General features: G+C 45.2%; 1 protein-coding gene across 1 annotated transcript in view; it reads left to right on the forward strand.

The window, feature by feature from the left end:
• Positions 1-10,078, forward strand: part of nom1 (nucleolar protein with MIF4G domain 1) — a 69,525-nt gene extending 59,447 nt beyond the window's left edge. The window contains exon 12 of the mRNA XM_085987537.1: positions 708-10,078. Within this exon, the coding sequence (XP_085843663.1) occupies positions 708-885 (178 nt within the window). The 3' untranslated portion in view covers positions 886-10,078. The remainder of the gene's footprint in view (positions 1-707) is intronic.
• The last annotated feature ends 4,848 nt before the right edge of the window (positions 10,079-14,926 follow it).

Genomic DNA, 14,926 nt, shown 5'->3' on the forward strand with positions numbered 1-14,926 from the left:
AAAATGGTGATTAGTGACTGAATCCATCATTAAAATCAGTAAATTAATGTGGTACAAGAGTTTGAACTGTCTGCCTGAGTGGCCTAGTGGGAAAAGGGACTGCCTGCTAAAGTTCTACATAATGTGAACCAGGAGGGCCCAGGATTGAGCCTCACTCTCTGCTTGCTTAGCTGATATTAGCCAGTGCAGCTAATCCAGATCATTGGTGACAATGGGCAAAGTGTAATTACAGAAATACTTTAAGGTTAGACTGAAATTTGCTAAAACAATTAGACAACTTCAATATCAAAGTAGGATAAGATGAATAGTTTTTCAGAAACAAGATCATTTTGTAATTCCGGACATTAGTCTAATCAACCTGCATAATTCAATGTTACAACGACTTTCAAATCTTCAACTTAGAACTACAAATTTCAGATTTGATGACAATTAACTGTTTGTAACTTGAACTAAGGGTAATTGCTTATTATTCCAAATAGTGACCCTTGCACTGGAGGTCCTGTTTAACAGTTATGAAGTTTAGAGAATATTTATCGCCTCTATTCATTATGACTTCAGACTTCTGTCCAAGAGCTGAAATAACCACATAGTAAAACTGCAACACCCAGTTAACAATTTTTTGGGATATTATGATTTGTTATCTTTGTAACCATTAATATAAAATGAAACCGGGTTCTTCTAAAGGTCTTTATATTCTGTCATTACAGGATCTCTGGAATTCCAAAGCTGGCAATGTTGCGGGAAGGCCTGAAACTCTTTATTACGCACTTCTTATTGAAGAATGCCTCCAGCCTGGGCACACCAGAACAAGCTGATTTACTTAAAGAACGCGTGGATATAGCTGAAAAGGCTTTACAAACTAAAGATACCATACTGAAATTTTAAACGTCAAATACAATATAAGATTTTATACCAACACCAATTGGAAAATCTGTTCACAGCTCACTGTCCAACAAACACCTGACTCGGTATTTCAACTTGTAAGACCTGTGTTGGAAAACAGGTGACACTTCAGGCTGCTGCATTCAAAAGGAAATGTTGTAAGTTTCTGCACTTGTAGAAACAACCACCAGGTGGTGTATTTCTACAGCGTCAATATCTATATTGCCTTTCACCACACCACCTTCAATACTGGTATGGTTCAGATTACAATTTATAGCAAATTATATTTCTATCTGTGTGGAAAATGCTGGTAATATATGTTCTGTTCCAAGGAGTCCACATAAACAAAAATTACAGCCAGCTTCTGTGTGCAATTGAACTTTTATATTTACAGTCACCGAGCTTGTGGCTGCACTGAACCCACATGAAAATATCCAGGAAGATATTCCACTGAAATAGATTCGGGTATTTAGATGAGTTTGTTGGGAGTAACAAGAATCCACTGGAGCAGAATTGAATCATTGCCTTGAACGTACAATGTCCTCTATAAAAGCAAGTGCGGCCATGGGAACACAGATTTTGCGGAGCCTTGTGTGTGCTTGGCTACAATGTTTAAAGCTACTTCAAACAGTCCATTATATCTTTAATGAAGACGTGGTATTTTTCTCCAACGCTGTTTCTTTTTGAACTTTTAAAATATGTAATGAAAAGCTGCATTTTTTTGTGCAATGATTGATTTGTCTCAGATTTTACAAAGTGTGACCCTTGTATTGCACATCAGTAAGCTATAATTTCCCTGGACTAAGGTGAGGAAAATCAGCTGTGTTCCTGAACATTATCCAGTGATTTATTTGAAAAGTGTGTATGTAGGGCCGCCAGGTGAGAGTTGGATAAAACCGTATACTCTCACACCCTCGCCCAATATTCTAGACATTCAATGCCTGGAAACTTTGCCAACGTCATCCAAAGACATTGGTCAGCTTCCGCATGTATGCTGATGATACCCAGCTCTACCTCTTCACTCCTCTCTCGAACCCCTTCACTTCCTCTGTGTTGTCAGATTGCTTGTCTGACATCCAATCCTGGATGAGCTCCAGTTAAACATTGAGACTGAAGCCATCATCTTCAGCCCCTGCCACATACTCCATGCCCTTGCCATTGATTCAGCCCCCCTTCCCAGTCATTGTCTCGGGTTCAACCAGAAAGTTTGCAACCTCAACGTCCTGTTCAGCTCCAAACTGAGCTTCCGACCCCATAATCGCTCCATCATAAAGACTGTCTATTTCGACATTTGTAACATCCTCCGCTTTCAACTTTGCCTCGGCCCATCTGATGAAACCCTCATCCATGCTGCTGTCACCTCTAGACTTGACTATTCCCACGCTCTCCTTACAACTTCCCATCCTCATTCAAGCTTCAGCTCATCCAACCCCTGTATTCTATCTGCATCAAGTCCAACTTATCTGTCACTCCTGTTCCTGCTGACCTACATTGGTTCCCAGTCCCCTGACACCTCTAACCTCCAAACGCACCCCCGCCCCCGCCGAATTATCCACTCCTCTGGCCTCTTGTGCATACTCACTTCATTCCACCATTGACCGCCATTCCCTTCAACCAACTAGGCCCCATGCTCTGAAATTCTCTGCCTAAACCGCTCTGCCTTTCCACATCCTTCTCCTTTTAAGAACCTCCTTAAAACCAACCTTTGTCCAACCTAATTATGCCATTGAAATGTCTTGGGACATTTTTCTACGTTGAAGGCACTATATAAATTGTGAAGCAGATAGTGATTTCTGGTTTGTATCCGGTGCAGGTAATGAAACAAAAGTACTCTCATGGACATGGAGACCAGGGTTGAAATCTCTTCTCCCTCTCCCAACTAGCAAGTTGACATTTGCAGCCAAAAAAGCCAGATCTGTATTGGCAGAAAACTCAGACTTTTGAGTGTAATACTGGAATATGCCAGGGTTGTATTCTTGCCAGGTGTTGACTACATCTTGAAGTCAAAAACAGAACCAAGTGGATGTGGGATCAGTCTCGGCAATGACTACATGTATACAGATCTGGACTTTGTTGATGAGATAACAGTCTTGGCTGAAACTGTGGACACCCTTACCGAAGGCCTATGAATCTTTGACCAAAAGCCATCTTGCCATGATCTTCAGGTCAGCTAAAACAAGACAAAAGTGCAATCGCTTAGGCACAATATCATCCCAGCTAGCTTCGTAATAGGTTATGATTGATCCAAGACAGTGGAATCAGTGATGCAATACACGTACTTGGATAGCATGATTTCCAATAATGGGGATTTTTTTCCTGATTGCTGTAAGCGCATTGCACTTGCAAGCTCCATAATTAACTCTATAACCCATATGTGTAGATCGAATGTAAGTCGCAATCTCAGTTAGGCTCTACAATGCGTTAGTAATATCTATATTTAACTAGGGCTCAGAAATGTGGATACGCACCACAGTAATGAATCGGCGAATCAATGAGCTCACTTTACATTTAAAAGTATAGGCACTCTGCTGCAATGTATTTAGTAACATGATCACACACAACTATCAAAACAATTACACTCTTTATAATTTGAAAGTACAAGCTGAGGCTATAATTAACAGTTAACTAAACTGGCAACATTGTCCATGGTCTACATTGGGGACTGGGGTGAATAGTTGTGAAGGTTGTAGTCAGTAGGGAAGCTGCATGTTGAGAATTGCCAAGAACAGGAAGTAGGGATCATCCCTGTGGTGAACAGGGAGGACAGGAGCCCAAGAGGGATAAAGTGGGTCCCAACAGTGTGTAAAGTCAGATAAGGAGCAGGAAAGAAACAGAAGCTCACATTTATTACACAGCTTTTCCTCAACAAAATATTCCTAAGAATTTTACAGATGGAATGAGGGATATGGAACAAGAAGTTAGAGGAGGTGAAGGATGGCTTGGTCAACTGTTTTCATGGGCTTTAAACAAATTTGTAAGGAGGGTCAAGATGTAGCAAGTTAGAGGTTTAGGAAGTGAGTCCCAAGGTGCAGATGTGTGGTGACTGAAAGCTCTGCTATTGATGGAGCTGGGGTACTTCTTCACAGCAGACCAGTCAGAAGAACAGAGGTTGCAAATAGGGATGTAGTGCTAGAGAAGACTACAGAGGTAGGGTGAACCAAGACCATAGAATGAGGAATTTGAAGTAAATATTTTAGGGACAAATAAAGTCTCTAGGGACAGGGAGGCAGTGGAGGTCAGTGACGACAGGTGTGTGGGATAGGCTATAGCCGCAGAGTTCTGGATGAGCTGGAATTATATAAAGTAGTGCTGAGGAGGCTGGTGAAAGACCACCGGATGTCTCAAAGTGCTTTACAGCCAATTAAGTACTTTTGGAGTGTAGTCACTGCTGTAATGTGGGAAACGCAGCAACCAATTTGCACACAGCAAGCTCCCACAAACAGCAATGTGATAATGACCAGATAAACTATTTTTGTTACGTTGATTGAGGGATAAATATTGGCCAGGACACCAGCGGCAACTCCCCTCCTTCTTCGAAATAGTTCCATGGGATCTTTTATGTCCATCTGAGAGCACAAATGGGGCCTCGGTTTAACATCTCATCCGAAGGACGGCACTTCCAACAGTGCAGCACTGCCTCAGCACTGCACTGGAGGGTCAGCCTAGATTCAGAGGCGAGTGTGCTACCAATTGAGCCACAGCTGACACAGCATTGGACAAGTTGAGCTTGAGGTGACAAAGAAAGTAAGTGTTCTGGAGGTGGATGTAAACAGTCTTGATGATGAAGCAGATGTATGGTTTTTACTCCGCTTGGGGACAAGAGGACACCACTGTGTCGGGGGGGAAACAGCAGGACTGTGAGGGGGAGTGTGGTTAGGTGACTCATGATGGTGGTCACCATGCAAGATGGAACATTCATTGTAGATTTTATTAATTTATGAATTTTTGATGAGGTAACAGGGTTAATGAGGGCAATGCGGTTAACGTAGCGTACATTGACTTCTAAAAGGCGTTTAATAAAGTGCCACATAATAGGCTTGCCAGCAAAGTTGAAGCCCATGGAATGAAAGGGATAGTGGCAGCATGGATACAAAATTGGCTAAGTGACAGGGAACAGAGAGTAGTGGTGAACAGTTGTTTTTCAGACTGGAGGAAGGTATACAGTGGTGTTCCCCAGGGGTCAGTACTAGGACCACTGCTTTTCTTGATGTAGATATGTGAAGAGAAAAAGATTGGTGAAGTCAAACGTAGGTCCCTTGCAGTCAGAATTGCGGGAATTTATAATGGGGAACAAAGCAATGGCAGACCAATTAAATACATACTTTGGTTCTGTCTTCACAAAGGAGGACACAACTAACCTCCCAGAGATGTCGGGGAACATAAGGTCTAATGAGAGGGAGGAACTGAATCAAATCAGTATTTGTAGGGAAATGGTGTTAGGGAAATTGACGGGATTAAAGGCTGATAAATCCCCAGGGCCTGATCATCTACATCCTAGGGTACTTAAGGAAGTGGCCCTAGAAATAGTAGATGCATTGCTGGTCATCTTCCAAAATTCTATCGACTCTGGAACAGTTCCCATGGATTGGAGGGTAGCTAATGTTACCCCACTATTCAAAAAAGGTGGTAAAGAGAAAACGGGGAATTATAGATCGGTAAGCCTGACATCGGTAGTGGGGAAAATGCTAGAGTCCATTATAAGCGATGTAATAGCAGAGCACTCGGAAAACAGTGACAGGATCGGACAAAGTCAACATGGATTTACAAAAGGTAAATCGTGCTTGATTAATCTACTGGAATTTTTTGAGGATGTAACTGGTAGAATAGATAAGGGAGAACCAGTGGATGTGGTGTATTTGGACTTTCAGAAGGCTTTCGATAAGGTCCCGCATAAGAGATTAGCGTGTAAAGTTAAAGCACATGGGATTGGGGGTAAGGTACTGACTTGGATAGAGAACTGGTTAGCAGACAGGAAGCAAAGAGTTGGAATAAATGGGTCTTTTTCCGAGTGGCAGGCAGTGACTAGTGGGGTACCGCAGGGATTGGTGCTAGGACCCCAGCTATTCACAATAAATATTAATAATCTAGACGAGGGACCTAGATGTAATATGTAATATCTCCCAAGTTTGCAGACGACACAAAGCTGGGTGGGTGTGTGTGCTGGGAGGAGGATGCCAAGAAACTTCAGTATGATTTGGACAGGTTGGGTGATTGGGCAGATGCATGGCAGATGCAGTATAATGTGGATAAATGCGAGGTTATCCACTTTGGTGGCAAAAACAGGAAGGCAGATTATTATCTGAACGGCAATAGATTGGGAGAAGGGGAAGTGCAACGAGACCTGGGTGTCCTTGTGCACCAGTCGCTGAAGGTAAGCATGCAGGTGGTTAAGAAGGCAAATGATATGTTGGCCTTCATAGCGAGAGGATTCGAGTACAGGAGCAAAGATGTCTTGCTACAGTTGTACAGGGCCTTGGTGAGACCACACCTTGAGTATTGTGTGCAGTTTTGGTTGCCTTTTCTGAGGAAGGATGTTCTTGCCATGGAGGGAGTGCAGCGATGATTCACCAGACTGATACCTGGGATGGCAGGAATGACGTATGAGGAGAGATTGGGTCGATTGGGCTTATATTCGACGGAGTTTCGAAGAATGAGAGGGGATCTCATTGAAACTTATAAAATTCTAACAGGACTAGACAGACTAGATGCAGGAAGGATGTTCTCGATGGCCAGGGAGTCCAGAACCAGGGGTCACAGTCTAAGGATAAGGGGTGAGCCATTTAGGACAGAGATGAGGAGGAATTTCTTCACCCAGAGAGTGGTGAACCTGTGGAATTCTCTACCACAAAAGGCAGTTGAGGCCAATTCATTAAATATATTCAAGAAGGAGTTAGATATATTTCTTAAGGCTAAAGGGATATGGGGAGAAAGCAGGGACAGGGTACTGAATTTGGATAATCAGCCATGATCTCATTAAATGGCGGAGCAGGCTCGAGGGGCCAAATGGCCTACACCTGCTCCTATCTTCTATGTTTATATATTACTGACTTGCACTTGGGTGTACAGGGCACAATTTCAAAACTTGGAAATATAGTGAACAATGAGGAGGATAGTGATGGACTTCAAGAGGACATAGACAGGCTGGTGAAATGGGCAGACGTGGCAGATGAAATTTAATGCAGAAAAGTGCAAAGTGATAGATACATTTTGGTAGGAAGAACGAGGAGAGGCAATATAAACTAAATGGTACAATTCTAAAGGGGGTGCATGAACAGAGAGACCGGGGGGAATATGGGCACAAATCGTTGAAGGTGGCAGGGCAGGTTGAGAAAGCAGTTAAAAAAGCATATGAGATCCAGTGCTTCATAAATAGAGGCATAGAGTACAAAAGCAAGGAAGTTATGATGAACCTTTATAAAACACTGGTTCAGCCTCAACTGGAGTATTGTGTCCAATCCTGGGCAGCGCACTTGAGGAAGGATGTGAAAGAAGGTGCAGAAAAGATTTACAAGAATGCTTCCAGGGATGAGGGACTTCAGTTATGTGGATAGACTAGAGAAGCTGGGGTTGTTCTGATTAGAGCAGAGAAGGTTGAGAGGAGATGTGATAGAGGTGTTCAAAATCATGATGGGTCTAGGCAGAGTAGGTTGAAAGAAACTGTTCCCAGTGGCGGAAGGATCGAGAACCAGAGAACACAGATTTAAGATGATTGGCAAAAGAACCAAAGGCGACATGAGGGAAAACTTTTTTACGCAGCGAGGGCTGATAAGTGGCAGGTAACATTTGCGCCACAGAAGTGCCAGGCAATGACTATCTCCAACAAGTGAGAGTCTAACCACCTTCCCTTGACATTCAACAGTATTAGCATCGCTGAATCCCCCACCATCAAAATCCTGGGGGTCACCATTGACCAGAAACTTAACTGGACCAGCCACATAAATACTGTGGTAACAACAGCAGGTCAGAGGTGAGGTATTCTGCGGCGAGTGTCTCACCTCCTGACTCCCCAAAACCTTTCCCCCATCTACAAGGCACAAGTCAGGAGTGTGATGGAATACTCTCCACTTGCTTGGATGAGTGCAGCTCCAACAACACTCAAGAAGGTCGACTGCATCCAGGACAAAGCAGCCCACTTGATTGGCACCCCATCCACCACCTTAAACATTCACTCCCTCCACCGCCGGCATACCGTGGCTGCAGTGTGTACCATCTACAAGATGCACTGCAGCAACTCCCAAACCCGTGACCTCTTCCACCTAGAAGGACAAGGGCAGCAGGTGCATGGGAACACCACCACCTCTAAGCTCCCCTCTAAGTCACACATCATCCTGACTTAGAAGTATATCGCCGATCCTTCATTGTCGCTAGGTCAAAATCCTGGAACTCCCTACCTAACAGCACTGTGGGAGCACCTTCACCACATGGACTGCAGCGGTTCAAGAAGGCAGCTCACCACCACCTTCTCAAGGGCAATTAGGGATGGGCAATAAATGCTGACCTTGCCAGTTATGCCCACATCCCATATACGAATAAAAAAAGTGGCTAGGATCTGGAATGCGCTGCCTGAAAGGGTGGTGAAGGCAGATTTAATCGTGGCTTACAAAAGGGAATTGGATAAGTACCTGAAGGGAAAAAATTTGCAGGGCGGAGGAGTGGGACTAGCTGAAGTGCTCTTGCAGAGAGCCAGCATAGGCTCGATGGGCTGAATGGCCTCCTCCTGTGCTGTAACCATTCTATGCTTCTATAAAAATTTCACGGGACCATTCAACCTGACTTGCCTGTGCCATCTCCCTGTCCTTTCCTTATATCCTTTTAATTCTTTTTCATATGTTTAACCACATTCCTTTTAAAAGTTATTATGGACATTCCATGTTCTAACAACCGCTGCGTAAAAAAAATTCTAACCTCGTCCTTTGTTCTTTTCATGATCATTTTAAATTTAGTTAAATGAAAAATTGAAGTATTTTTTTTCTGATTTATTTTAAAACTCCTCAATTTTGAACACCTATCAGATCTCTCAACGGTTTTTATTCTGCTACAAAGAGCCCCAATTTCTCCAGCCTCTCTCAACTAAGGACTCATACCTAAAGCCTCTGATTCCTGGTATCACCTTCGTGAACCTCTTCTACACCCTCAAACCACGGCACCCAAAACTGAGTAACTGGAGCAATTCTAAGGCTTTAGGATATGTGTATACGTCGATGTTGTTGGATGCTGCATCAAAAGCAAACAGTGAAAACTTAGAAGGAATATCTTGCTGAAATATGCAGTTACTGGTACAAAAAGGATAGTGTTAGCTGAATGTCTGTAATGATGTCCTGAATGCTAAGAGAACAGTTATATTACCACTGGAAAACAGGTTCAAAACTCCCAGTTGCAGGAGAACTTCAGTCTTTACTTCATGTCAGATTTCCAATGTGACTTTAGAGCTAACTGCTACTTTTTCATTCCTGTAAACTGCTTTGCAGCCGTACAAAAGCCGAAGTTGAGAAACAGCCAAATGCATAAGAAAGTTATCAGGGTTAAAACCTTAAATAGGCAATTTAAATGACTTTTTTTAAATGATCCCACTAGTGACCCCTGCCGGCAACTCTGAAGTGTTTGAACATTGGGTGAGGACAATACTGAGCTTGAGTCCAGTGACCTCCCTCCCTCCCCCATTGGTCAAACAGCCTGCCAACGCCCACTCTCTGAACTTGAACGCGCGAAGATTGGCTGGCTGTTTGGATGAAGCATTGGAAGGCTGCTCGGGCCTAGGACCCCACTGTCCGCCAGAGAAGGAATGGTGGTGGGTGGGGATAGAGCGAAATTTCCTATTATCAGAGATGGGGAGTCAAATGGTGTTGAAACAAGTTGGCAGATTAAGTCCTAATATATACAATTGCGGGACGAATTATTTTTTTTATCGCTTTAAGTATTAGCAATGACTGAATGGGGGTGCATTAAACTGGCATTATGAAGATGTGATGTTCGGTGGATTTAACATTCGTTTCATTTAAATGCTATATACCAAAATACGGTGTGTGTGTGTGTAGGAGAACGTTGCTTTTCATTACAACCGTAAAAGTATTTCAATCTTCTGTTTCACATTGTAAACTGCAACATGTGATCCTCCCCTTTCAAACATTGTCCGCTCTGGAACTGGCTCTCCGGCTGATCTTGTCTGTAGCCCAGCTGAATAAAATCGTTAAGCTCATCCCCCCACCTTGTCGTGTTGACTCTGCAGTCCATGCCACATAAACAGAGCTTTTTGCTGCTCATCTGGGGTCCCTGTTGTTGAAGAAGATAACACGCTGCACTCCTTTTGTTCCACCCCAGCTGGGCAAACCGGGGCTTTCTTGGAATTATGGCCTAATCAATAATTGATACTGGTAATCCGGGCCATGCCATAATCACACGAATTGCCATGAAACTTCCAAAGCAATAGGTCTCACCTTATCTTTTTGGTATGTGTCTTTTTTTGTGTAAGAGCAACGGGTCCATTGTCCTCCTAGCTCAGCAAACAAATCGGCGACACCCCAGGTGTCACTGTCCTTTTTTAACACATCACGTCTTGGAGGCAGATGAACTGATTTGTCAGCATGTTTCTAATAAACCAGTAATCCTTGCGATTACGAAGTGGTTTCTCACGCCTCCTGCTCTATTTAGATTTCCCTGGGCGTTTATCTGTGGTATTTCAGGTTGGGTGCGGGTGGTGGGACTCCCATTTCTGAAGACCTCATTGATGTTTTCACAACATTTCAAACCAGTTAACCTGTGGCTTTTTCTTGTGACGGGTTGTTCAGAAACTTCCTCCTATCTGATTTGCGCTTGGGCGCAGAGGAGGAGGAAATGAACTCCCATGTTTTCCTCTATCTCTCACCCTGATTCCCAGCAACATCACATTGCTGAGGGGTTGCGAATTAGGGCCCACAGACACATGGAGCAATAGGTCTGTTTCGGGTTACAGATGAGGGGAAAGTGCTCTGTAACAGGCCCTTGGCCATGTTCTAAGTATCACTGACCTATGGAAAGGTGAGTTTTTAACCAATAAATGCGAATTAGAAGGATTCGTATAGCAGACAAGACATTGGTTCAAAATAAAGCCCACAAGCGCAGCCCGACAGCAACAGTAAAATTTTAAAATCAATTACAAAGAATAATCGTTTTTAACATTCCTTTTTTGAAAAATGTTATTTAAAAATATTGTTTAAATAAGAGAATGGCGATGAAATCAATTGGGCAACTAGTGTGAAAATGAAAAATAACAATATACTGCAGCTAAAAACAGAAAATGCTGGAAATACTCAGCAGGTCAGGCAGCATCTGTGGAGAGAGAAACAGAGTTAACGTTTCAGGCCGATGACCCTTCGTCAAGCCTCAAATCGGTTCAATTGCTTACTGAAACTGACGAGAAAGGCGGATCAGTAGAGATGTGAAACGGTCAGGGAGAACTGGTGCATAAATCTGCATTCCGGACAGAAACGAGTAGTGTGCCGGCTCGACGGGCCGAATGGCCTCTTTCTGTGCTGTAACCATGCTAGGATTCTACAAAAGGACTTCACCAATTTGCGCTCTCCGGACTTGCAACGCCTCCTTTCTACTGGTGTTGCTGCCTGATTGGCACTGCGCCTAAAGAAAGAGACACTACTTGTCATGAAAGTGTGTCTGCTCTTATGTATTTTCCACAAAGCTGCCTTACATATTGCTCACTTCTGGCCAGGTTTGTGGGGTAATATAGCTGTGCCTAATCGGGCTAATCGTTGTCTTGTACTTGGATTTGAGGAATTAAACAAAGCAGTTGTGTGCATATAAAATTGTTTTGAGGCCAGTGGTATTCGCTGCTTTGGTGTCTTGGGCCCCATTCACAAACTCCATACCTCCTCGCCACTGATTCGATGCCCCGGCCACTGCCTTGGCTGAACAAGACTATTCCCAAGCTTGGTTAGGACTGAGCTTCACTCCCATGACCTCTCCATCACAAGACCGCCTACTTCCACCTTCGTAATATCGCCAGACTCCATCTCTGCCTGACTATTCTACTACTCACCTGACTATTCTACTACTCTCCTGGCTAGCCTCCAATCCTCCACCCTTCATAAATGTCAGCTCATTCAAAATTCTGCTTTACACATCCTATCCTGCAAACAAGTCTTGCTTCCGAACCACTTCTGTGGTCACCACTAGGGTCCCTGTCATGTTTGAATCTCTTAATAGCCTTGTTCCTTCCTATTTCTTTAACCTAAGAAAGATTGGATTAGGAGAGAGACAGGAAGGAAAAGTAAGGGAAAAAAATGTATGTAAAAAAATTGCCATTTTTAGTATCTCCTAAAACAATTCAAAACCTGAAGGAATGAGACTCCACACTTATAATAGTTGTTTACGGTGCCAGCGAGATTGATTGGCAGTCATTAACAAATATCTGCGGTGGGTTTAGTTGGTATCTACCACGCAAATACAGCAACTTCACGACATTCAATGCATGTCAATGGTGAGGCAGTCGCTGAGATGCCATTTTCACAAAGAGTGGCGCAACTCGGACAACAACTTTTGGATGTTCGCATTTAACTGCACATCTGCCCCTCACCTGAAGTTGATGTAACATTTACACATAAATAACAGTGAGCGCCATTTGCCTCACTGTTATTTTGACAGCAAAATCTGGCCCATTTAATTCACCCCCTTTAATTCACCCACCTTCTCAGTCCTTCCACTGTTTATTTCACAATTCTTAAATCTCATTGGTTAAGGAGATACCTTGTTGGTTACCCTGTTCACTCAGTTCCCATCTGCCCTGTTCCCCTTGCTATGTCATTATCAGCTCACACTTTCAGCAACTTAGTGAACAAAAACATGTTGAGTGGAAGGGTGCGGGGGTAAGTCTAACTAACGGCAGATGCTGTTAGATGCTCTGCTACAACAAAATTGAGTAAAATGGGCCTATATTCTCTGGAGTTTAGAAAAATGAGAGGTGATTGTGGTAAACCACTTTTATCATTCGCTATCGTTACACTATGGTTATCACTGTTTATGTCGTTACACTATGGTTATCACTGTTTACACTGTTGTATCACTACACAAGGTCACCTCTTGTCACGCTGTTATACCTGGGCTGACCACAGCTGACTCCGCCCATGGCTCCGCCTGCTTGCCCAGGTATAAAGGTGGTCGACTGGCTGGTATTCCTCCTTGTTGGACCCGATCACCCACGAGGGTGGGCTCTGTTATTTAGCCAATAAAAACCTATAGTTACTATCTTAACTCGTCGCTTTTCATTGGATGAATTGATAGGTATATCAATTTTATTGGCCAAATTTTGAAATGAGTGGATCGGAGCAGCCAAACGACCAGCCAAACGGCCAGCTACAACAGCCACAGCAGCCGGCCTGGCTGCGAGCCCTCCGACTGCCGTACCTGGACCTAAACCCTCAGGCAGCGAACTCAGCCCTCGACTTCGAACACTGGCTGAGCTGTTTCGAATCCTACCTGGGAGAATCCGGCGTGCCTCCGGGATCCAAACTAAGAGTTCTGACCGCCCAGGTGAGCCCTAAAGTATTTGCATTCATCCGGGACCTTGCTACATATGAGGACGCCCTCAACCTGCTGAAAGAGCAGTACCGGAGCCCGGTAAATTCTATGTATGCCAGACATCTCCTAAGATCCCGCTCGCAGCAGCCAGGAGAGTCTGTAGATTAATTTTTACGGGCGCTACAAACACTCGGCAGGGACTGTGACTTTAAAGCTGTAACGGCTGCAGAAAATACTGAAGGGAATATCCGCAATGCCTTCGTGAAAGGCCTTCGGTCCGACTACTCACGGCAAAGACTGCTCGAATCAAAGGACCTCGACCTGAATACAACTGCAGCCCTCGCTCGCTCTCTGGAAGTGGCCCATCGGGACCTCGAGGCGTACTCCAGGTACTGTGCTGCGTGACCCTGGGACTCATGCCCGACCCCGGCCGCAATACCCCTCGCACCGCCGCCTCTGGGACCTACCTCAGCGTCGGCGTCCCAGAACCGATCGGGACCGCCACCCCCGGTACCGGCTGCGACATTGGAGCCCCGCGATCGGGCCGCCGGCTGCTTCTTCTGTGGCCAGGCGAAACACCCGAGGACGCGCTGCCCTGCAAGAAACGTGACTTGCTCCGACTGCCACAAGAAAGGCCACTTCGCGAAGGCCTGCAGGGGGAGAGCCACAGACGCCAGCAGTGCCTCATGCGAGTTGTGGGGGCGGCCATCTTTCATCAAGGCCACAGATGCCAGTATCCCCTCGTGTGAGTCGTGGGGCGGCCATCTTTGATCAAGGCCACCGACGCCAGCAGTGCCTCATGTGAGTTGTGGGGGCGGCCATCTTCTCCGCCATTTTATTCAACGTCGTGGGCGCCGCCATTTTGTCCACCACACTCGACCGCCACCTTGTCTCCAGACCCGACCACCGCCTCACCCGCAGACTACAGCAGCTCGCTCAGCCATACACTAGCCTCCGTCACACTGGACCAAGCTCGCCCGCATCACCTGTCCAAGTCCATGATGGACATCAAAGTAAACGGCCACGCCACGACCTGCCTGTTCGACAGCGGAAGCACGGAGAGTTTCATCCATCCAGACACGGTGAGCCACTACTCCCTCACTGTCCGGCCAACGCGCAACCGGATCTCAATGGTGTCGAGGTCCCATTCTACAGACATCAGCGGCTACTGTGTTGTGACCCTGTCGGTTAGGGGCACGGAGTATAAAAATTTTAAACTCCTCATCCTGCCCCAGCTCTGCGCTGCCGTCCTACTAGGGCTGGACTTCCAATCCCACCTTCAAAGTGTCACTTTGGCATACGGTGGACCCCTCCCCCCACTCACAGTCGACAACCAGCAGCCTTTAAACCGCCCACCGCGTACCACCTGCGGCCTATCCACCCTCAAGGTCCCGCCCCCCTCCCTGTTCGCTAACCTCACCCGCGACTGTAAACCCGTCACCACCAAGAGCAGGCGGTACAGCGCCGGGGACAGAGCTTTTATTAGCTCTGAGGTGCAGCGTCTCCTGAAGGAGGGCATCATCGAGAGGAGCAACAG

The sequence above is a fragment of the Somniosus microcephalus genome, chromosome 5, assembly GCF_052327205.1.
Source record: "Somniosus microcephalus isolate GS21.2 chromosome 5, FLI_Smic_1.0, whole genome shotgun sequence".
In the NCBI taxonomy this organism is placed as follows: domain Eukaryota; kingdom Metazoa; phylum Chordata; class Chondrichthyes; order Squaliformes; family Somniosidae; genus Somniosus; species Somniosus microcephalus.